Source organism: Globicephala melas, chromosome 16, assembly GCF_963455315.2.
Source record: "Globicephala melas chromosome 16, mGloMel1.2, whole genome shotgun sequence".
Taxonomy (NCBI): domain Eukaryota; kingdom Metazoa; phylum Chordata; class Mammalia; order Artiodactyla; family Delphinidae; genus Globicephala; species Globicephala melas.
The window spans coordinates 27,674,629-27,695,954 of NC_083329.1; the positions used below are offsets into that span (position 1 = coordinate 27,674,629).

Here is a 21,326-nt window from a genome sequence, read left to right on the forward strand (position 1 = left end):
GATCTGCTCCTTATGTCAACGTTCTGAAACATCAGAGTTAACTTTTCTGAAAGACGGAGATTATTTTCCTCTCCCGCTTCAAAATAACTGACGGCTCCCTAGCGATCACAAAAGCAAGTCTGAACTCTCCAGGCAGGCTTTCAAGGCTTCTCTCCACGTTGCGCTCGCACTCACCCACTCCTCCTGCAAGCTCCTGTTACCTCAGCCCTGACCGCTCTGAACACATTCCTGCTTCTGCTCTACCCTGTGACTATCCAGTCTTTAGTCTGTTTTGCTGATTCTTTGCTCGCTGCCTCTTACATGACAGGTGTTTGCTCTATTGCAGATGAGAATAAAAATTAGCTCTGCCTACTGGCCTGTCGTGGTCAGCAAGGTCTCGCACTGCCTCAAAGTCAATCATGGATTAAGAGCCCATATTGATAATCCTGAGTTAGGGAGGGGCTGGCAGTGAGGGAGGAGAAAGTCTCTCTACATTTTTTCGCAGCAGAGAAGCACTGGATTCTGTGTTGGGAAGGAAAGCACAGTGTTCTCCATTCCTATGTAAAACTCTCCTAGAATTCTATAGTGCAGATGTCTTCCCAGGTGAATGGTATTTCAGTATTTTCCCCATTTCAGTGAATGGCAAACTGAGGGCTAGCAGAGGCTGAGCTCTGAGTCAGGCTCCCCTCCCCAAAAAGGGCGGCAGTCGTCCTGTGATTCAAAGAGAGAGAGGCTATAAGGATAGCACGTCCTGATTGGCGCAGACTGAGTCAGACAAGCTTGGGGGCTGCTGATTGGCTCCGGGTTGATCAGGCGCTGTTGGGCTGTTGTAAATGTAAATAGCTCTGTGACCGGCAGTAACCCCGATGAGAGCGGGTGGAGAGGGAGGCTCTTCCTCTCCATTCACGTCTGCGCCCTGACAGGCCCAGACAGGCAGGCCCTTTAGCAGGGGGGCTGGGCAGGACAAGGCTAGGGCTTGTATCTTCGGAGATCTTAAGCTTGAGCTGAGAGTTAAAACACTCGCCTGCAGGTCTGAGCCAGGGCTGGCAGCTTCCACACAGAGCTGCTTCCTTTCCGCTCTCAGCTTTGACTGTTTAAGACAGGTTAATGGAATGTTCTGTGTGGGGACGGAGGTGTTGGAGGGCGCTAGGAGGGTTGTTTTATGGGGTAACATAAATGGCTGTGGTGGTGTGCCACAGGGAGATGGAAGCCTGCCCTCCTCTGTTTCCTGGTCACAGAATCCTGTTTGTTGAAAAGGCAAGAGCGGAGGCAGAGCATAAGGCCAGAGGGGATCCTGCTGCCCAGGTTTGTGCGTTGATCGTCTTTCTACTAGAGGTGCAGCTTCTCCTCCCCTCTACTCCAGAGGAAAGGGAAGTCTGTTGGGACAGGCTTTCTTGGAAGTAGGGAGCAGGAAAGGAACAAATGTGTACATGTTAAGAATAAAGGGTGAGGACTGCCTTGGTGGCGTCGTGGTTAAGAATCCTCCTGCCAATGCAGGGGACACGGGTTCGAGACCTGGTCTGGGAAGATCCTACACGCCGCAGAGCAACTAAGCCTGTGCACCACAGCTACTGAGCCTGCGCTCTAGAACCCGCGAGCCACAACTACTGAGCCGCGTGCCACAACTACTGAAGCCCGAGTGCCTAGAGCCCATGCCACCACAATGAGAAGCCCACCCACCGCAACGAAGAGTAGCCCCCGCTCACCGCAATTAAAGAAAGCCCGCACGCAGCAACGAAGACCCAACGCGGCCAAAATAATATAATAAATAAATTTATTTTAAAAAATTTTTTAGAAAAAGAATAAAGGGTGACCCTCACACATTGCTGGTGGGGAATGCTGCAGCCACTGTGGAAAACAGTTTGGTGGTTCCACAAAGAGTTAAATGTGGAATTGCCGTATAACCTAGCAATTCCACTCTTAGGTATAAACCCAAATGAATTGAAAACAGGTACTCAACTACTTAATACACAAGTGTTCATAGCAACACTATCCAATAGTCAAAAGGTGGAAGCAACTCAAATATTCATCAACGATGAATAGAGAGAAACCAGTTGTGATATATTTATGCAATGGTATATTATTTGGCAATAAAAAGAAATGATGTAGTGATACATGCTACAGGGTGGATGACCCTTGAAAGCATTATGCTGCGAGGAGGAAGCCAGACACAGAAGGTCACGTATTGCAGGATTCCATTTATATGAAATATCCTGAATAGGTAGATCCGTAGAGACAGAAAGCGGACTGGTGGTTGCCAGGGCCTGGCGGGAGCGGGGAGTTGGCGAGTGGCTGTGGAACAAGTACAAAGTCTTCTTTTGGGGTGATAGAAAGTTTTCGGAACTGGATAGAGGTGGCGATTGCACAACGTTGTAAATGGACTAAAATGTCACCAGATTGTTCACTTTAAAATGGCTAATTTTATGGTATGTGAATTTTACTTAAAACATATGTATATGAAACAAACAAATACAAAGACCGAAGGGTGAGTCCTTACTGCTGTTCAGAATTCTCTGAGGATCCCGACTGTGGTGAGGAGCAATCTGCCCTTTCACTTTCCCTTTCCTCTGGTTGGTCACAAAGTTCTAAAGCCTGGCCTGACCCTGGCTGCTCCCTGCTCCTACGGGAGAGGGCCAGCAGGAGAGGGCCCCTCGGGCCCCTCGAGACAATCCTAGCTTGGAAGCAGAAGCGCTGCGTGAGTCAGCACAGCAGACACTTGGGCTTTGTGAGCTCTCTGTGGCCTGGGTGCAGCAGGCAGGGCAGGCCCGGGCGGGGGAGGGGCAGGCCCGGGTCCCGAAAAGGGGAAGGCTGTGCCTCTAGCAACCCCAGTATAGAATCTCAGCTGCTTGGAACCTGCAATTAAGGCCTGTGGCATTTGCCCCAGAGTCAGCATGCAAGAATCAGCACCATGCCCGCGGCTTAGTAAGTTACTATAGGTCACAGAATGCAACCCCACTCCCTGTGACACTTCACACAGTTTGTCGCAGAGACAGAATTCACAAGACATGAGATCTTTCAATAATTTTATCAAGCACTGATTGTTCAGGTGCAGGAGACATTTCTAAGAGAAGATGCCCTTAAGGATTTCAAAACAACGTGACAGTAGTGTGGAGTATGGTTTGCGTAAGTATAGAGGAAATGTCAGCTATGCTTCTATGGTCTGAGAGCTTAAAACTCATGGGTGGTTGAATGTTATAACAGGTCACGAGGGGAGTGAGTGGGTTTTTCTGGATCAGAGGATGTGTCTGCAATTTGACTGAATAAATTAAGCTCCCTGCCGTTGCAGCCAGGCTTTGCCTCTGAGTATAAGTGAATATCACTGGGCATCTACTTGCATATAGGAGACTTATGCACTCCGGGTTTATCTAATTTGTCATCTACTTCACACCCATACGGAGAGCAGTTAATGAGCAAAGTTCTGGAGCTGGATCACAGCATCGTGGCTCACTCCCTCACAGTGTATTTTCTCTCCCAGTGAATTCAGTTCCCTCATCAGTAAAACTGGGGTAATAATAGCATCTGCTTTCCATACAGTGAGATAATGCACTGTGCAGCACTCACCACAGCGCCTGGCTATTGTGAATGTTATCACTGCGTCCACGGGTCTGGTGGACTCAGAAGTTGGATTTCCTGCATCAGAAGGTTGTGGGGGTTCTGTTGATGCCTGGCCTCAATCCCTCTATCTAATGTAGAACACGGTACATATATGGATTTTTCCAAGCAATCTGGTATCGCAAGTGTATCATGTAGACTTGCTATGGTTTACAGCAGCTGTCCTTTCTCATGTGGCTGGTGTCTTTGTCTCCAAAGACAAAGGAGAGACTTGGAAGGAACAGTGCAATTATAGAACAACAGAAAAAATGGTCCAACCTGAACATTTTAAACAAAATAGAGGGAAAGGGGTGGAAGGCCAGATATTAAGCACGTGCCACCGTCAACCTATTAAGGTCTGGCAAGGCCTCAATGAATATAGACTTGGTGTTGGATGCTCAGAATCACTCTGAGAGAGTCTTGCTGCTTGTCCAAGGTGAGGGTAACCTCACATTAGAAAGTGAGGGGGGCTGGTTCTGTGGAATGCTTAGAAGCCCAGGCATTGTCCAGGTGGCTTCTGTTGAAAAACGGAACTTCTTCAAACTGTAAAAAGTCCTTCTCTTTTCCACCTGAAGATTCTCAGATAAGGTAGTAAAAGCTAAAGCCTTTTCCACTTAATGATCATGAAGCCCTCTCTACCCCAAGAATTTACAAGGCTTCCCTGGGATTGTTTTTCCTGTCTTCCTGCTGTTGTTAATCAGCATTTTCAGGAAGCTAGTCTATTAGCGGGAGGGACTACATTTCAGAGGAATGACCTGGATGGCCCAGCCTGGGTTGCCAGGCACAGGACTGCTTTCCAGAGTGCCTCCTGCTGCTCCCTTCCTCTCTTAGCATCTCTGTTTTGGGTCCATGTGACCATGGGACACACAGGAGTCCTGACATTTCCCCAGGCCCAAAGTGCCAGCTGGTGTTAATGTGTTAGATCTCATGGCAGCAGACTACTGGCTTCCTGTTGCTAAGGCTGAGTTTAACCTAAAGTTACCCCTAGGGAGGGCAGGAGGGCAGGGCGAGTTACTGGGATATGAGTCAACCATTGTGGCTTCTTGTACTTCTTTTTTACTCTTAAAGATGTAGGAACAGGACATAAATAGGGTGGTGAATAAATCCCAAGAGACTGAATCACAGCCAAAAAAACTCTCAAACACAGGGCAATCAGATTCACTTCACTTTTATTAGGAACAAACACAATCTCAGATCAGTACAACTAGCTTCAGAGTTGATATTAATAGAAATTATTCCAAAATTATTCTTAGGTCACAAATAACTACTATCCCACATAAAAAGGGAAAAATCCCACCCAATCAAGGAAAAGGTATCCTGTGTATGTTTCCATGGCAACGAGTTTATGCATTCTCAGATTTTTGTCTGGCTAGTTATCCACCACTTATCTAATGGGTTTATTCAATCTCTCAGAGAGAACCATATAGATCCATGATAGCATCCAGGACACGTGGTTCATGGTGGACACAGTTCACGGTGGATACTGCTACTATAAAAATACTCAGGACTTAAGAGAATTCCTTTGCTGAAGGATCCCAAAATGCTTTATAAAAAGCATTAGTCACGCCTCAAAACTGCCCTTTGAGGTAGGTCAGTATTATTATCTCATTTTAACAGAAGGAAAACCGAGGCACATTATAGTTAAATGACTTGCCCAGGGTCACACAGCAAGTCTGTGGCACAGTGGTAGGAGAGGCCCTGGCCTTAACCACCCGTGTAACCTTGACATCGTGCTTTCTTTAACTTTTCACGCTGACCCATTTGAGCTACACTTACAGAGAATACACTCAGGATACTAGCTAACTAGGAGAAAAAGTTTCCATTTTAAATGCTACAACCATCTTTTAATATTAAAAAAAATTATAAGTCAAATACATTCAAATTCCTTCCACCCTCCATCATATGTGGGCAATTAATAAAAACAGCCCTAAGGAAAGTTTCCAAAACAAAGTCCAGAAGGGAATCCTGCAAACAGCTATACTGATAATTCTCCAGCCAGGCCCCCTTTTCTACTAGCCACTTCTGCAGGCTCTCAGGTGCAAAAGAACTCCACAGAGGGAGCAGGGAGGAAGCAGAGCAGGCTCAGATGCAACACTGATTAAAAAAGATGTAAGGCACCCAGATAAGTTGTCAGCACGCCCACAAAGCAAGGCCTGTTAGAAACTGGACCCCATCCAGCCTGTGTAGGGTCATGGTATAGATCAGGTCCATCGAACACAATTAGAATAGAAAGATAAAAGTTGGTTTTGATCATCAGGTGTAAAGCAGGCCTCTGATGACCTGTGGAATTAAAACTACCCCACAGGCATTTCCAAGGGGTAGGTACTTGGGTCAGTGGATCTAAACTACAGTGATCTTCCATTAGATTTTTTTTCTACTGAGAGGAACAGCTCAAAAGACAAGGATGCCTTTAGTCCAGCCCAACCCCTGTGGCCTCCATCTATTCAATTAATACAGAAAGAAATGCTCTCCTCCCTTCCATCCTTGGGGCTCAACAGTGGACAGAGCATTTGGTACTGTGCATTTCCAATCTTAACAGAGTAAAGCCAGGCTTCCGCATTGACGACTGAGGTTACAGGGACAGGAGTGGCCCAAGGTTCTCAGACACTGATGTTTCTTCAGAACTCCTCTATACTATTGTGTGCCCTAGGCTGCGTTGTAGGGAATGCTGGTTAGTTTGCTGAACAGAGACACTGTTCAACAAAGTTCATGGCGTCTCACATCCCAAGTCTCGGCCAAAGCTTTGCTGTATACCCTGGCTCCGGGGGCCGGGGCCTCCTTTGGAGTGAGGCACTTTGGAACTTGCCTTTGCTTCTTGTGCTTCCCAGTGAAGACTTGACTCCTCCTACTTCTGCAAGCCTTGCACTGTCAGCTGGGAGCACTGACTCAGGCTGGGCAGGCTTACTGAGTAAGCAGGAGGCATCCAGCATCCTCTCTGGTTCTGACCAGACACTGGAGACTAAAAACAAACGCTCTTTTGCTCCATGGCTGGCTCACTGGCACAACATGAGCATGTGGCTTGGCTGTGCCTCACGAGAGAGAATGCCTGTGCCCAGGATGTCTCCAGCGGGCTTTGCTAGCCTTGTCTTGAGTCATCAGTGTGGTGGGGAAGCACAAGGGTGTAGGTGGAGACTCTGGAGGCCAAGTGAAAGTGGCAGCTCGTTCAACTTTATAAAGAGAAACAGTGGTTCAGCTACCCTGAGCATACTGTCTGTAGGAGAGGGAGCTGCCTGGACCACAGTAGCCATCACTGCCTCTGAATACACACAAAGGAGGCTTGCCTATCCAGAGAAAGAAGAAAACATTGGGGAGGAGATAGAACTGGCAGGAGAAAATGGACAGACAGGGCAGAGCCAGGAATCCATAGTCAGGGTAGTTAAGAGATTCCTACCCCACCCCCCAAGCAGTCCTATACTTTAGGCTAGAAGTTAACAGAGAATGAAGAGTGAAAGGGTTCAACACTGTGGGGAGAAGCCTTCTAGTTCTTTCTCAGTCCAAGGAGAAATTGAAATTAATGAAATGAACCCAACATCTAACTTGTTTGTATAACCAGCTTCCATATTAGGACACCCAATAACTTACTCAGTAACCTTCCAAATCCCCCAGCAATGTGTTCTCAGAGCCCTTCTTTTGTAATGTTCCCTCAGGAACTGCCTACAGACCCTGCCCCTCAACCTCTCCATCTCCTGTCCAGCAGCGAGAGGAAAGGAGACAACCCGCCTAATTCTTCCTCTTCTCCAAGCCCCACTCTCCTTCAGAGGGAGATACTCTAAAAGGATTATTTTAATATTCCAAGCAAAGCACCCATGGACATACAGCTCTATGTTTGACCCAACTCCACCTCCGAAAATCCTTTCTTTTTTGGGAGGCAGCTATGCTCACCACTGTACCACCAACACATCTTTTTTGGATGTCTCAAAATGCTGAAGCCACCTTATTACTATGAGGGGAGCTGACCAATATACCAAAGATGGCACAGCAGAAAGATGAAAGAATTTTGACGATTCCATGAGCTGCTGGAATCACCAATTCTGGAAACAACCAACCCTCAAGATTTCTTGTTATCTGGAATAAGAAATCTTCCTGTCCTGAAAGAAAGAAAAAAAATCCTTCCCCGGCAGAGACCACTTTTACCATAAACTAAATGCTGCTTCTTTATCCTCAGCCTAAAGTAGATTGGGACATTGGGATTTGCTTTTGAGTTCTAGCATTGCCAAGCTGCACGGCCATTCCCCAGTCAGAGTCAGGAGAGAAAGGAAGCATGCTGGGTGGTGGGCAGGCAGCTGGGTGTCAGATCACAGCAGGAGCTTCCTGCCTTGTTTCCCACTTCAACTCATCCTTACTTATCAATCATATCATGCATGCTAACTCTCTCCTCTGACAATTTACCTGCTTTCAAAGCTTTGTGCCAATAAAGTTATTTTTCCATTTCATATAGCAAAAGCCTAAGCTGAAGCTAACTGGGGGCCTTCCCAGAAGATTTTGTCATATCTCTAGCTTGAGCCACCCACCTTAAAGCTCAGGACAGCTCAAGGAAAGGGTTATCTGGGGCAAAGACCACTAGTTTTGGACCCTAGAAAGGTTGTCTAGGCTTTGGAAGCTGGAAACCCACCAATGACTGACCAGCTGCTTGCCTGGGGGGCATTGAGGGGGAAGAGAAAGGAAGGTGATAGGAACAAAACAAAGGGAAGGATAATGGGACTAGAAGAGAAAGAAGAAAAGAAAAGAAATAAGAACATGAGCTTAGCATCATAAAGGCAGAGTTGTTGGCTTTCAATTTTAAAAGAAAATTTAAAAGAATACTGTACTGGAATGGGTTAACGTCATCATCTTTAGCATCCTGGTAGCATTATTCAGTAGTTAATAAACAGAACATTAAACCTCTGCCCAGCTGGCTTTTGGAAAAGGAAACCGAGGGACCCCAAATTCAGCCACTCTTGTAGCTTTCATCTCCAGTTCTTTTAATCCTGGCCAAGACGGCAGCCTTGGATACTTTCTTTCGGTCATAAGCCAGACCGATGGCAGCCATGCAATCGATGAAGAACGTGGTAAAGTTGATGTGCCAGCGGTATTCACTGGCAGAGTAGTCATAGGGAAAGGAGTGGTGGTAGTTGTGGAAGCCCTCACCTGGGACAAAGCAGAGAAGAGTTATGGGGCTACACTGGATTGCTGGCTTCTTGATCTTGGCACTCTGGTTCCCTGGGGAGTACCTCAAACGTAGTAGAAACCTGCCGCTGTTGAATGAATGAATGGACGAATCCAGTCTTTTAAACTCCGAACCCAACAGATTCCCTCAGAGGCATCTTAAGAAATGACTGGAGAGACCCTGGTCACCATGGCTCTCTGGGAGCCTTTGTGGGAGGAGGACGGGCAGTTTCTGAGAGGATAAGATGATTTGAGAGAAACTTCTATCACTGGGAGTGGATTTTAGACTGGAAAATTCCAGAGCTTCACTAAATATTGGTATGAGACCCTAAAGGCTCTGTGTGTATGTGCATGTGTTAGGGTGGGGAGAGGAGAGAGTCCAGAATGAAGAACCTTTGCTGTGTTTCTTACAAAGGTGAGCAAAGGAGTACACCTTTCCCCACTGCATGGGCACTCTCTCCAAGGGTGGAAGGTACCAACAGAATTGGGCAGCAACAATCAAGTCAGAAGAAAGAAGGCCCAGCCCATGGGCCCAAGCTCCTCAGCCTCCACTGGTTCAGAGTAGACTGCTCTGGCTTCTAATTCTTTGAGCTTTGACCCTGGTGTGTGGGTGAAGCTGATAAAACAGAAGCTCTCTGAGGGAATAAGAATCAAAAGGCTTAGGTAGTCCCTCTAAGATACTGAGATGAGCAGTTCACTTTGCTGGATAGAGGAAAATCAAAGAGATTCTGGATTCAGGATAATTTCTGTAATGCATCAAGCTGTGGAAACTCCACAGACAGAGAGTTCTCTAATCCACGGCAGGATCTTCTTTCTGAACCTCATTCAACAATAACAATACCGACCCTTATGAGGCTGGGGTAAAGCTGGGTAAAGAAAAGCTAATAGGGACTTCCCTGGTGGCGCAGTGGTTAAGAATCCGCCTGCCAATGCAGGCGACACGGGTTCACGCCCTGGTCGGGGAAGATCCCACATGCCACGGAGCAACTAAGCCCGTGCATCACAACTACTGAGCCTGCGCTCTAGAGCCCCTGAGCCACAACCACTGAAGCCTGCGTGCCACAACTACTGAAGCCCGCGTGCCACAACTACTGAAGCCCAGGCACCTAGAGCCCGCGCTCCTCCGCAACAAGAGAAGCCACCACAATGAGAAGCCCACGCACTGCAACGAAGAGTAGCCCCCGCTCGCCGCAACTAGAGAAAGCCCGCGCGCAGCGACGAAGACCCAACACAGCCAAAAATAAATTTAAAAAAAAAAAAGAATAGCTAGTAGAAGAGTGTGCTGAGCCCTTTGAAGATGAAAGAGCCCCAGTAGGGTAATAGTGGCATTAATAACCAAAAAGGAAGGAAGTCCTGCGATGGGAAAGACACCATCCAGGGCATCACCTCAAGGTACGTCCTTTCTCTGACTATCCACAGTGCGGATCATCAGTTTATCCAGTGTGAAGTGAGTAGGAGGGTAGGAAAACCCCAAGGCTAAAGGTACTGATGGAGGATTACTAATTTCCATAAACGACTTTGCAGCTAGGCTCTGTATAAGCACTAGCCAGGCCCACACATCAGATTTAAACTGAATCAGACACACGCACGTTGCCAAGAGAGGAAAAAAAGAGGAGGAAGGTCAGTGGGCGAAAAAAGGACGAGACTTTGCAACTGGGGCAGCAAGATACAGCCCGAGAGAGGCTCAAGGGGTGAGGCCAGCTTTAGCAGAGAGAAGATGAGCATGTGACTGCGGGGGAGGTAATTCAAGAAGAAAAAGATTAGAACGGCAGGGCAGCAGGCTACTGGAGAACAAAGGGTGAGGTGATAAGCGGGGAGAGCAGGTATGGAGGAATGATAAGAGACAAAGTAAGCTACTGGCAGCCACTTTGAATGGGTGGTCATAGAGGCTGGGGCTGGGGAAGACAGATCTGTTTGCAGGACAGGACCGATCTCATTCCAGAAACTTCCATAATGTTCATTAATTTTCTATGAAAATAGCCTGTATGATTGATTTCAAACATGGTTCAGAGTAAGAACATGGACAACAGTACAAGGTGTCCGAAAGGAGGGGGAAGGTGCATGAAAGTTAAAAAGAGATGAAAAAATGTCTTTAGTGCAGATAGTAAAAAAAGATGGTCAGGGTTGAGAATATAAAGGAAGGTTTTAAAGAGAACAAAACGAAGGCTAGGCCGTGGCGTACGTAAATGTGGGGAGCAGGGAGGTTGCCTCGATATGCTGAGTGACCAACAGCACTGATGACTGGTGTGGAAGAGGCCATGGGGTCTGCCTAAGGAAATCTAATTCCAGGCCTTAGTCAAGGTCTATATTTAGTTGAAAAGAGTGACGGACAAAAAAAAAAAAAAATGGAGACAGATTGTAGAACCCTCTTGTCTTAGACTCTGGCTATTGGAACTGGAATGGTATAAATAAATTCTTGAATAGTCAGCATTAGATCAGTGAGCAGGTACTTGTGATCAAACTAACTGCTTTACTGGGAGTTCCCTAAGCCACGTTGAGGGGAGGGAGTGTTCCCAGCACAGAAGAGGAGCAGAAGAGAGAAAAATAAAGGACAAGAGATGAGAATGGTAGGTGGTGATAAAGGGCCACCAACAGTTGCTTTGATGTCCTTCATACTGGCATCACCAAGCAATAAGGCATGAAATACACTTCAAGTATGGCCTCTCTGAAAATAGCAAGGTGACAGAAGAGAAGCTTATTGAATTAAATGATAACTATTTGTTCTACATGTTGTATAGCACGTCTAAATATAAAACACTAGGCTTACAGCCACCCAGATCAGAGATGACTGGAACAAGGGCAGCCCAAAGGGGATCATCATGCATAGCATTTGGGGATTGTGCTGGAACCTGGAATCAAAGGCATTGTTATTTTTCACCCTTTTCTCATTTATTTATTTAGTTTTGGCTGTGTTGGGTCTTCGTTGCTGTGTGTGGGCTTTCTCTAGTTGCGGCGAGCAGGGGGCTACTCTTCGTTGCAGCGCACAGGCTTCTCATTGCAGTGGCTTCTCTTGTTGCGGAGCACGGCCTCTAGGTGCACGGGCTCAGTAGTTGTGGCACACGTGCTTAGTTGCTCCGTGGCATGTGGGATCTTCCCCGACCAGGGCTCTAACCCGTGTCCTCTGCATTGGCAGGCGAGTTCTTAACTACTGCGCCACCAGGGAAGTCCCTCACCCTGTTCTCTTTACATAGGACTTGCTGCTTAATTCTCAAGGATTTTTAAGATTGCCCCTTAGTTTTATAGTGTAAAGACAGAGAGGGGTCATAAAACAGGTGAATCTGGTTTTTCTGGCTCCTAGCCTAATACTCTAAGCTGCAGACCACTAGATGTGACTTACCTACAGCTCCCAGTGAAACCAGGAGATTCTCTCGGGGGTTAATGGTCTTGTCATAAGGGCGGTATCCATACAGGTGGGCAGCACTGTTCACCAGCCAGGTGGCATTGAGCACAACGGCATAACGCAAGAAGGTGGCGACTAACAGGCTGTGTGGAAAAGTTTCACCCCAGCAGTACCAGGGCACGAGTGTGGGCAGGATGAAGCACATCAACAGGACAGCGGGTTTGTAGTACCTACATTGAGAGATGACAACGCCCGGTCAGTGGAGAGAGGACTCTGAGACCTACCTGATTTTCTATTCTCACACGGTTGGGCTGTCTCTTTCTTTCTACATTGTGAGCACAACGTGGCAGGAAACAGAGCAAGAGGGAGTGGGGTGGGAAATCTTCTGAGAATGTTGTGTTATTATCATACTTCTTAGATGAGGTAATGAGGGGTTAAATGACTTTTCTAGGGTCACACCACCAGGAACTGGTGGAGCAAGGATTGGAATGCTTTGTCTCCTGACTCTAAATCCATTGCTCTCTCGCTACAGCATAATACCACTTTGGTAAAACAGGTGGGGTCCGAGTTACTGACTGAGTTCTCCTTCCCGGGTTTTTCCATTCTGCCTTTGGGCTTCCTTTCTCTTTATCAGTGCTCTTGGCAGAATCTATGTTTAGTATCTTGCCTCCATCTCCTGCTAGCCAGGAATCCTTCTCATCCTTCCTCTTCTTTTCCCTCAGAGAGGCACTCCAAATGTCCTAGATGCCTGCAGGTCTGTCCCTCTGGAGGCCCTGTCCCATTCTTCATTCTCCCAAATGTACAGCAGGCCATTGACATTCCAAGGGAGCTGGTTTCCTACACCCCTTCAGCAGTCAAGTCTGATCCTCTTGTATCATTAATAACCCCTGCTTCCAACTCCTCTCCACTCCTACCACCACTTCCCTGCACGGATCCCCACTACCTCCCCACCTGTGGCCCTGCTTCCCACCTCTTTAGCTCAAGGCCTTCTTTCACCTATCCCCAGAGTGACCTTTCTAAAGCACACCTCCAACCATGCCACATTCCGGCTCAAAAGACTTTTCATGGTTTCCTATTGCCTGGGTTAAAGTAAACCTCATCACTCCACAAGAATGGCATCGGTTTCCCTTTCTAGCCTTATTTCCTACCACACCCTGCACTTCAAAGGACTCTGTTGCTGGAACACACTTCAGCTCATTCTTTCTGTTTGCACTGTCCCCCCCCTCCCCACCTGTGAAAATCTCTATCCGTCAGTGGATTCCAAAGCTACTTTCTTCATAAGCCCTTCCCTGATGTTCCCCACTCTGCAACCTCCCTCCCCTTTGTGCCTCTCCTGGGTATGGAAAATATTTTGCCATGTATCATAGGTATTTGGACACTTGGCTTATCCCTCCACTCCCCAATAAGCTATGAACTCCTTGAAGGTAAGGACCATGACACATTCAGCTTTGTATCCATGACCATCCTAGGTCAACAAACATTTGTTGAATTTAATTGGTTTAGATAGCTCAGAGAGAAAGAAACAACAACAGTCTATGGCTATGGGCCTGTGGGCTATTAACAATTAGGGTTTTAAATTATAATTTGGGATATGGAAACCCAGTAAATTTCTCAGTTCATGTTGACAAGTCCTAGGAGAAAAAAGTGGGTCACCAAGTGCCAGGTCCCCAGCTCCATGATCATGTCACTCACCTCCTCTGGAACACCAACAGCTTCTCAGCTTTTAGGTCAGATAAGTTTAGCAAACCACCCTTCTCTTTGACTTCTGGGTGTTTGCGCACAAGCAGCCAACCCACGTGAGAGAAGAAAAAGCCACGTCGGGAATTGTGGGGATCAGCATGTGTTTCCGAAAACTTGTGGTGGGCACGGTGATCTCGGGCCCATTCGTAAACGTCATTCTGGAGGAACAGAGAAGAGGAATGAAGGCCTGAGGAGAGACACCCTCTCAGGGGAGTTCCAATGGCTGGGGAGTCTGCACAATCTCTTCCTCCTTTTCTCCACAGGGACAACGTGGGGAGCCTTCAAGGCATTAAGTGTTATGGCAGAGATGATTATGTAACCGTGGGATATTGCCATGGAGAAGGGGATTAATTGGGTTTCCTTGTTTTTTCCTCTTACTCCAAGCTAAGCCTTGCACTACATGCTATCCTTTACCCACTGCTACTGCTTAATAACTATGAGTTCCCTTTCTCCAATTCCCTTCATTCTATCTCTGCTATAAACTTCCTGCTTAAACAAACCTCAATACTTGACTTAGGCAGCCTGGTAGCCCAACATAGGACCATAGCGTTGGACCTAAACCCTCCGTGACACAATTTCCCCATCTGTGAAATGGGGATAACAATAGCAGCTACCGCCTAAGATCGTTGTGAGGGTTTAATGAGGTAATCTATGACAAGTGCTTAGAATAGTGCCAGGCATATCGTTAGCTCTATAAAAGTGTATCATCTTCTTACCTGAAAACAACAGAGTTCATGAATCTGTGAAACATTAACTTCAGCCTCATTGTGGTGGAATCCTAAGACATTAAAGTAGTGAATGTCTTGTTCAATGTCTGCCAGGGAAACCAGGGTCAGTTCCTGCCTTCAGTTCCTGCCTTATGCACTTATGAAGGACCACAATGGCCAGACTTTGTGATAACAGAGGATCAAAAATGACCCTATACACTGAGAGTATTTCCTTTTTATCTCCTACTTCCCTTTTCCAGTCACTCAGAAGTAAACTTATGTTTTATGGACTTCAGGACTGAACTCAAACTTGACTATAAGGAGAAAGTGAAGTGGCTGTCCAGGTGCTGCTCCTCTCCAGGCACTGATCGCCTCCATTCTGCCCCCAGATCGTCAATAAAGAGTGAGGAAAAAAATGCTGAGCACAGTTGGCTTCTCACCTGGAATGCCATCGTGTTGGCGATGATCAGGAAGAGGCGCAGGGGCAGCCGAGCTTTGTAACTTCGGTGACTCCACAGGCGATGGGCTCCTGCTGTGACGCCCAGGGCACTAATCAGATAGTAGAAAAACGCTGCCAGGAGAAGACAGGGCAGGGAGTCATTAATCTGGAAAAGCATTCACATGATGTTCTCGTCAGGTCAGAGTCTGTGTGTTCTTTAGCCTCCCAGTGAGGATCTGCTTTTTCCTGAACTCCAGGGATACCTTGATCTCTTAGGCTCCTTTGATTTTATCACTTGAAAAATACCATCACCTCTCATCCTCTCAACCTAGGAGCTGGAATAAGCTTAGGAGTCCCAGGAACTTCAGAAAGGCAGGACAGAGAAGAGGGCTCTCACCCCCCAGCCACTTGGCATTCTCACTCGTGAAGGACAGTCTCCCAGATCGCATCTCCTCTGACTTTCTGCTAACCTTCTCCAAGGTTTGAAGGAAGGACCGCAGACTACTCCTGCAGCGCTTAAGACATATAAGCAAGGATAGTATTAAATTATTTAACAGACAGTATGGTCTGGGCACTGACCAATTCAAGGGTCCCTGGGTTCTAGGGGACATTAAGGGGGCTCAGAACTAGGGCTATTTACCAGCTGGTACGAAAGCATTGCAATCTTTTTGCAGGTGGTGTGGCCATAGAAGGGGAAAATTCGCCCTGCATGTAAGTCATAGCTGCACAGCGTCTTAAGCTTCGCCAAGGATTTTATATTCTCCAATTCACTGGATACCCTGAATGGGGTTTAATATCCTCACTTTGCAGTTGAAGAAATAGAAGCTCAGAGAAGTTAAGTGTTTATCTATCGTCACATGGCAAGTAAGAAATGGAGCCAAGATTTGAAACTAGATTTTCTGTCAATAAGCAGTTTATGTTCGGAAGTCTGGCACAAGGATGTGTACCATCCACCTCCCCAAGATAGGCACAAGGTTCCTGTGTCTCGCCTTTGCCGTGTCCTTCTGCCAGCCCACACTCCCTCTGGCAAGGCTAATTCTAGATAATAGCGGCACGGACTCAAAGCTGTGGGTAGAGCACCCCAATGCTGTCCTGCCTCACCTTCCTGGAGGCCTGCAGGCTCCGGGGGGGGCCAGACAGAGTCTCTAACTGGGAGGCGGGTTTCTTGGCATACCTACCTTCCTCTGTTCAGTAACTCTAGGAGGCAGGGGCTGAGGCCTTGGTAGAGCAGTGACTGTTGACAATGTTTCATTCCTAGGGAAGCAGCTAGAAACAATGGATCCTCAGTGGCCACTGAACTTAGTTGCAGTTGGAGACACCACACATTGTAACAAATTGTCCTGTGTTCTTCTTCAGCCATAGATACCAGTTTCCTAAACAAGCTCCTCCTACCCCACCCATCTTCCTCTACCCTATCGTATTCCTCCGACAGGACGGGGAGGAGAGCCATGGAGCTAGAGTCTGTCCCAGTGAGAGTTCTACCCACAGTCCCTCTGGGCTAAATTAAGGCCCCCTATGATTTGCTGGTCTCCGGCCACGTGGTAATATCCTCCCAGATGCAGTATCTTGCCTGCACCTGCACCTGGATAAATGACAGTTGAGCCACAGCCCGCCAATCACTAAGGGTGAAGAAAAATGTCTTTGGGCACGAAAGAAGCACTCAGCTCAGAACCAAGGAAGTTACTGGGGTTGTTTCATGCCACCGAAGACCCTGGCAAGTTGACTCAGAAAGCACATAAGATCCTTGCATTAACAAAGGAATTGGGAAAAGCACCCAAGCCCTCTGGTGCCTTTTTCTCTAAGGCTTATCTAATAGAAGGCCTTGCGCCAGTTGGAAATTCATTCTCTATTAAAGTCCAAATTGATGGTTAAGCAAAACCTCATAGCTTTAGTCCTAAGAAAGAGACTGGAGAAGTTTTGCCCCGTGGCCTCTCAGTGTAGCCAGAGATATCTCTTCAGCCCTTCCCTCAGGGCTCTTCTGAGACACACTCAAAATTGCTCAGTCATGAGAAATGCTGGAATCACAACCATCTGCTAATTTAACACTGTACTTAGGGATAAAACAAGAAAAGGTGAAGCCAAGCTCCTGAACTCAGAAGGACCCTCTGACCCTCCCCCCAACCCCCTTTTATTCCTTAAGAGTTCTGATATCCCCCTACCAAATCGGTCATTCCGTCAGCTAAGCCATCCACCACAGGGCCCAGGGACAGGAGTAAAAACGTCACAACTTATCCAGTCTTCGTGTGACACACTTCTCTGTCCAAAGGCACAGCACACACCCACGGGCAGGGCACCAAAAAGGTAGCAGGCACAGCCCTGGTTTGGGGAGAGCATTCTGCACTGCACTAGCAGCTGAGGAAGACGAGTGAGCAGCAGCGGTCTGGCCAAACTCTGGACTTTACGAGAGGCTTACAGGGAGACCTGAGGCTGGAAGGGGCTTGCAGGTGACTAAACACCTGGTGAAGACTCCTGGTGAAGGGGTAGAAAGAGGGGTCCACAGTCTCCCTGGGGAATCCTTGTCCCTGCTCTTGATTCCTCACTCTGAACTAAAGTTCTGCTGGGTTCTCAGAAGGGCTAGAGAACAGACGTCCCCCTCCCCTCACAAATATAAGAGCCCTTCCTGGTCTGCAGATGAACAGATTTCATCTGCATGTGGCTGGCCCCAGCAATGACACACGTGTAACTTAAGGAGCACTACCTTTCTAATCTCAAAAAAAGTACTGTTGTCTCCAGTGTGTATCTGGAAAAACTGAGAGAGGGGATCTACCCAGTTGCATTTCTCTGTCTGTGGCACCAAGAGGATTCCCCAAGACAAAGCTCCGCGGACCTCTTTAGTCTAAAAGCACCTTTAGACTAAAGAGGTCCTGGAGGACTCGGCTGAGACCTGCCCACTGGCCCTACATAACTCCCCTCCAAGAGTGCAGCTGTCTGCAAGCGCCGCACACCCCGGACTGCTCTGGAAATCCTACAGTTGCTTCCTGGAGAAGGAGTTCTGGCCCACTCCCCTCAGAGAGCGGCAATGTGGGTCCCCTGGGTCTTTAGGCTTCCCTGCTCTCCCCTTCCGAAGTCAGACTTACGGTGGCAGAGGTGGAAATGCCCTCAGAGCGCATGTGTGTGTGCAGGGGGCAGGGCCCTGCTGTGTGCCCAAGCCCATGGATTCCTGAAAGAGCTGAGCTAAGGGCAGGGCAGGGATGCACTGGGGACTGTCTCCCTCACTGCAGCAGCCTGAAGGCCAGGGCTGCCCAGGCTCAGGGAGCTGGAGCAGGATGAGTGGGGAATGGGACATGAAACACTTCTTTAACCTTATCTCATTCTAAGAACATTTTGTTGAGTGGCACGTGCAGTCCCCTGGAGACCTACATGGAGTCACAGAGCAGCAAATCTGTGTAACTTGGGTTACTCAGGAGACTTCTTCACCCGTCTATGTGACTAAGGCGCCTGACAGGGCCAAGGGTCAGGGCAAAATAATTTTGTGGATGACCACGCTCTGTTCCTCCCTCTTCTACTAACTCTTCCTGAGTAGCTTCTCTCACTATCCCATGCCTGTGCTCAGCATATACCTTCTAAAGCCACTAGTCTAGTCCCATGTCCCCATGCCTCCCAGGTAGGGACCTTGATTCCTTCGTGGCTGGCAGGGCTGGGACAAGCAGTCAACTAAAGACTTGAAGCAGAAAACCTCTTTCCGGGAAAGCTGACTCTCTGGCACAGTTCTGCTTCCTTCAGAACCTGCGGCCCATGGTCTCAGAGGTCCCTCCCCATCACCCAAATTAAAGGACGCCCAGAACTGACACTCCTGCATCCCAAACCCCCTAGGCTCTGTTCCCAGCCCACCCAGCCTCTCAGGACACCAAAGAGAAATGGCTGGGAAAACCTCGGCCTGGAAGGGCTGGAGTTTCTGCTCTATGTAAGATCCTACTTTATTAAGAGGGGAGAGAACCTGGGGTACTGGGTCAGGAGGACAGGGGGAACTCTTACCCCAGAGCAAGGTGTACATTTTGCAGGTGGGGATCCATGTGATCCCATACAGGGCTCCCAAGTGTAGCACAGACATGAGGATGATGTTTCTCCAGACATACTCAAGCTTGGGATTTGGGCCCTCCTTATCCTGGTAGCTTGGGTCATAGATGTCATCTCTTATTTCAGGGCGGATGTCTTCTTCCAAGTATAGGGGAGCCTTCTCCAGCTTCCCCCCTCCATTCTGCAGGAGCCTGGAGGGAGGCGCTGTGATGGTGGTGGTGGTTGTGTAGGAGCTAGAGATCTGGAAGGGAAAGGAAGTCGAGGGTCAGGAGAGAGGAGAGGACACGTGGACGTAGTAGGGGCCACTTCACTCGCTAATCAAGCTGGGAGAAGGGCGGGGTATAGGCACAGACCTGGCCCCAACACCCACGTTACCTGAGGGCAAGGTCTATCCCAGATGGAAGAGAGGGAAGTCCCTAGGAACGGTGCAGAGAGATTGGGGAGGGGGGTGAAACCTCAAGGTGAAAGGGAAATAGGAAAGAGAAGTAAAACACTCGCACCCCAACGAACACACAAAGACAAACCCGCATGCCTACATACGTGAGAGTACCGGCACGACCAGATTTTTCTTTAAGCTTAAAAACAAAAGTTGGGGACCTAAGTTCCCAAATTACAATCCCCATTCCCAACAAACTGAAGGCAGTACAACTCGCAAAAGATGGCTGTGTGCAGAGATCTCAACTCTCTTCCCCCACCGAGTCACTTAGAAGCCCGACCAGCGCCGGCGAACCCGCCGTCTGGGGGCCATTACTTGGAAGCTCACCTCCTCCTGCAGCAAGTGGGCCGGCATCTGGGCTCTCGGACGCTGGGATCACTTTCCCAGGGCTGAGACTGCGGAGCGGAGTTCGGGGCAGCCCGAACTGAGGGTAGGTTAGTTCCCGAGGCCGCTTTTGGCGCGGCGATCCGCGGCGCTGCGCTCGGAACCCTTTGCTGCACGGTGCGCGTTGGATCGGTGTCCGGACCCGACCTGCTGTGCGTGGATCTCCCCAGGCTGGTGATTTAAAGGCTAAAGCTGGCAGTGGGTGACCGGGTCCCGTATTTCCTCAGACCCTTTTATTCGTTGCCAACAAGGGGCAAAGTAAGCAGAGTTGTCTCACCGTGGGAGATCCGCATGGGCGGGAGAGGGGAGGAGACGCAAAAATTGGATGCTGCAGACACACCGCGGCTTGGCCGCCGCAGCCCCTGCCTCTGGCCCTGCCCCTGGGGAAATTCTAATGGGCTTCTGTAGACTCTGGCGCGTCATTGGCCGAAGGGAATTTGGTGCCACCTCGTCCTGCCGTTGCCATTGGCTCGGCGCAATCTGCTGTTTCCTCTGCCGCGAGCTCCTCACTCCCCCTCCCCTCCCTTTCTCCTTCTAGGCTTCTCTTCCACCGGCCGCTGGGCCTCTGCCCGGCACCCCGCCGCCTAGGAGGCGCTCAGAAGGGTCCTCTCTGGAAGAGGGAGAGGACCCGATCGGGGAACTGGGGAACGGGGGGTGGGTGCCAGCCCAGGACTGGCCCCGGGCACTTCGCGAATGGATGGGCACTGGGGAAGTTTCCCGGGGAGGAGTGGGGAAGCCACACGGGCGACCACTACACACAGCTGCACCCCCGCCTTCCCGCTCGCCGAGACGCGTAGGAGGGGAGACTTGCTTTCAAGCCCGGGGTCGCGGGCCACGGGCCCAGCGAAGCCCCGCCTCTCTCCGTGGCGAGCGCGCAGGCGGTGGGGTGGGGGGGTCGGTCCACGGCGGAACAATGGTTCTGCCCCGCCTACCAGCGGCGCGGCGCTAACCCCGGACTGCTGAACTCGCGGGTCACCAGCCTCGCGCACGCATAGATGCACTGATGTGTAAACCTGCACGTGCGCACGATGTTGAGCCACTGGGCACGCCCAGCAGGGGACGTTCACCGCCAGGCACCAGTGAGCTGTCCCATCCCTGTGCCCACGCCTCCAGAACGTGTGCGGGATGTTTTGGAGATTCTTCAGATTGTCGGCTTGTAGTTTTGGAATTGCCTTCATGGGGAAAGGCAGGAAGCACCAGACATGTGCTTTCACTCAGAAGCAAGAGAAAGTACTTGTAAGTGGAACAAGAATAGCTAACGTGTAGTGAATTATTACTGCAAGACAGTCCACAAGAATCATTTCATTTAATCCTTACTTGTGACCCTGTGAGGGGGGTAGTCCTTTATTCCCTTTTAAAGATGAGAAAACTGAGCTATGGAGAGATTAAATAACTTGTCTATGGTCACAGCAGCCAGTAAGTGATGGAGCTAGGAGTTGAGCCCAGAAATGTAATGATGGAGCCCAAGGTCGTAATCCCTGCTTAAAATCCTTGGTCCCTGAGATGTTCTGACTTCATTTGTCCCTCATGGCCCTGTCTTTTCTGGGC

The 21,326-nt window shown here is 48.9% G+C and overlaps 1 protein-coding gene across 1 annotated transcript; it reads right to left on the reverse strand.

The window, feature by feature from the left end:
• Nucleotides 1-4,722: 4,722 nt before the first annotated feature.
• Nucleotides 4,723-20,178, reverse strand: SCD (stearoyl-CoA desaturase). The gene is made up of 6 exons (XM_030865347.2): nt 19,722-20,178; nt 18,917-19,199; nt 14,943-15,073; nt 13,748-13,953; nt 12,053-12,285; nt 4,723-8,697 (listed from the first exon to the last, which is right to left on the reverse strand). The coding sequence occupies exons 1-6, from the start codon at nt 19,746-19,748 to the stop codon at nt 8,498-8,500; spliced, it is 1,080 nt and encodes a 359-aa protein (XP_030721207.1). The 5' UTR covers nt 19,749-20,178; the 3' UTR covers nt 4,723-8,497.
• Between the last annotated feature and the right edge of the window lie 1,148 nt (nt 20,179-21,326).

What these genes read in the sequence shown, in the direction of transcription:
- SCD (XM_030865347.2), bottom strand. Translation starts at nt 19,748, where the DNA reads ATGCCGGCCCACTTGCTGCAGGAGGAG. An exon ending in AATGTACACCTTGCTCTGGG is followed by an intron (nt 15,074 to 18,916) that starts GTAAGAGTTCCC and finishes TTCTCCTGGCAG; the next exon opens with CGTTTTTCTACTATCTGATT. An exon ending in GGTTTCACTGGGAGCTGTAG is followed by an intron (nt 8,698 to 12,052) that starts GTAAGTCACATC and finishes GCTTTGTCCCAG; the next exon opens with GTGAGGGCTTCCACAACTAC.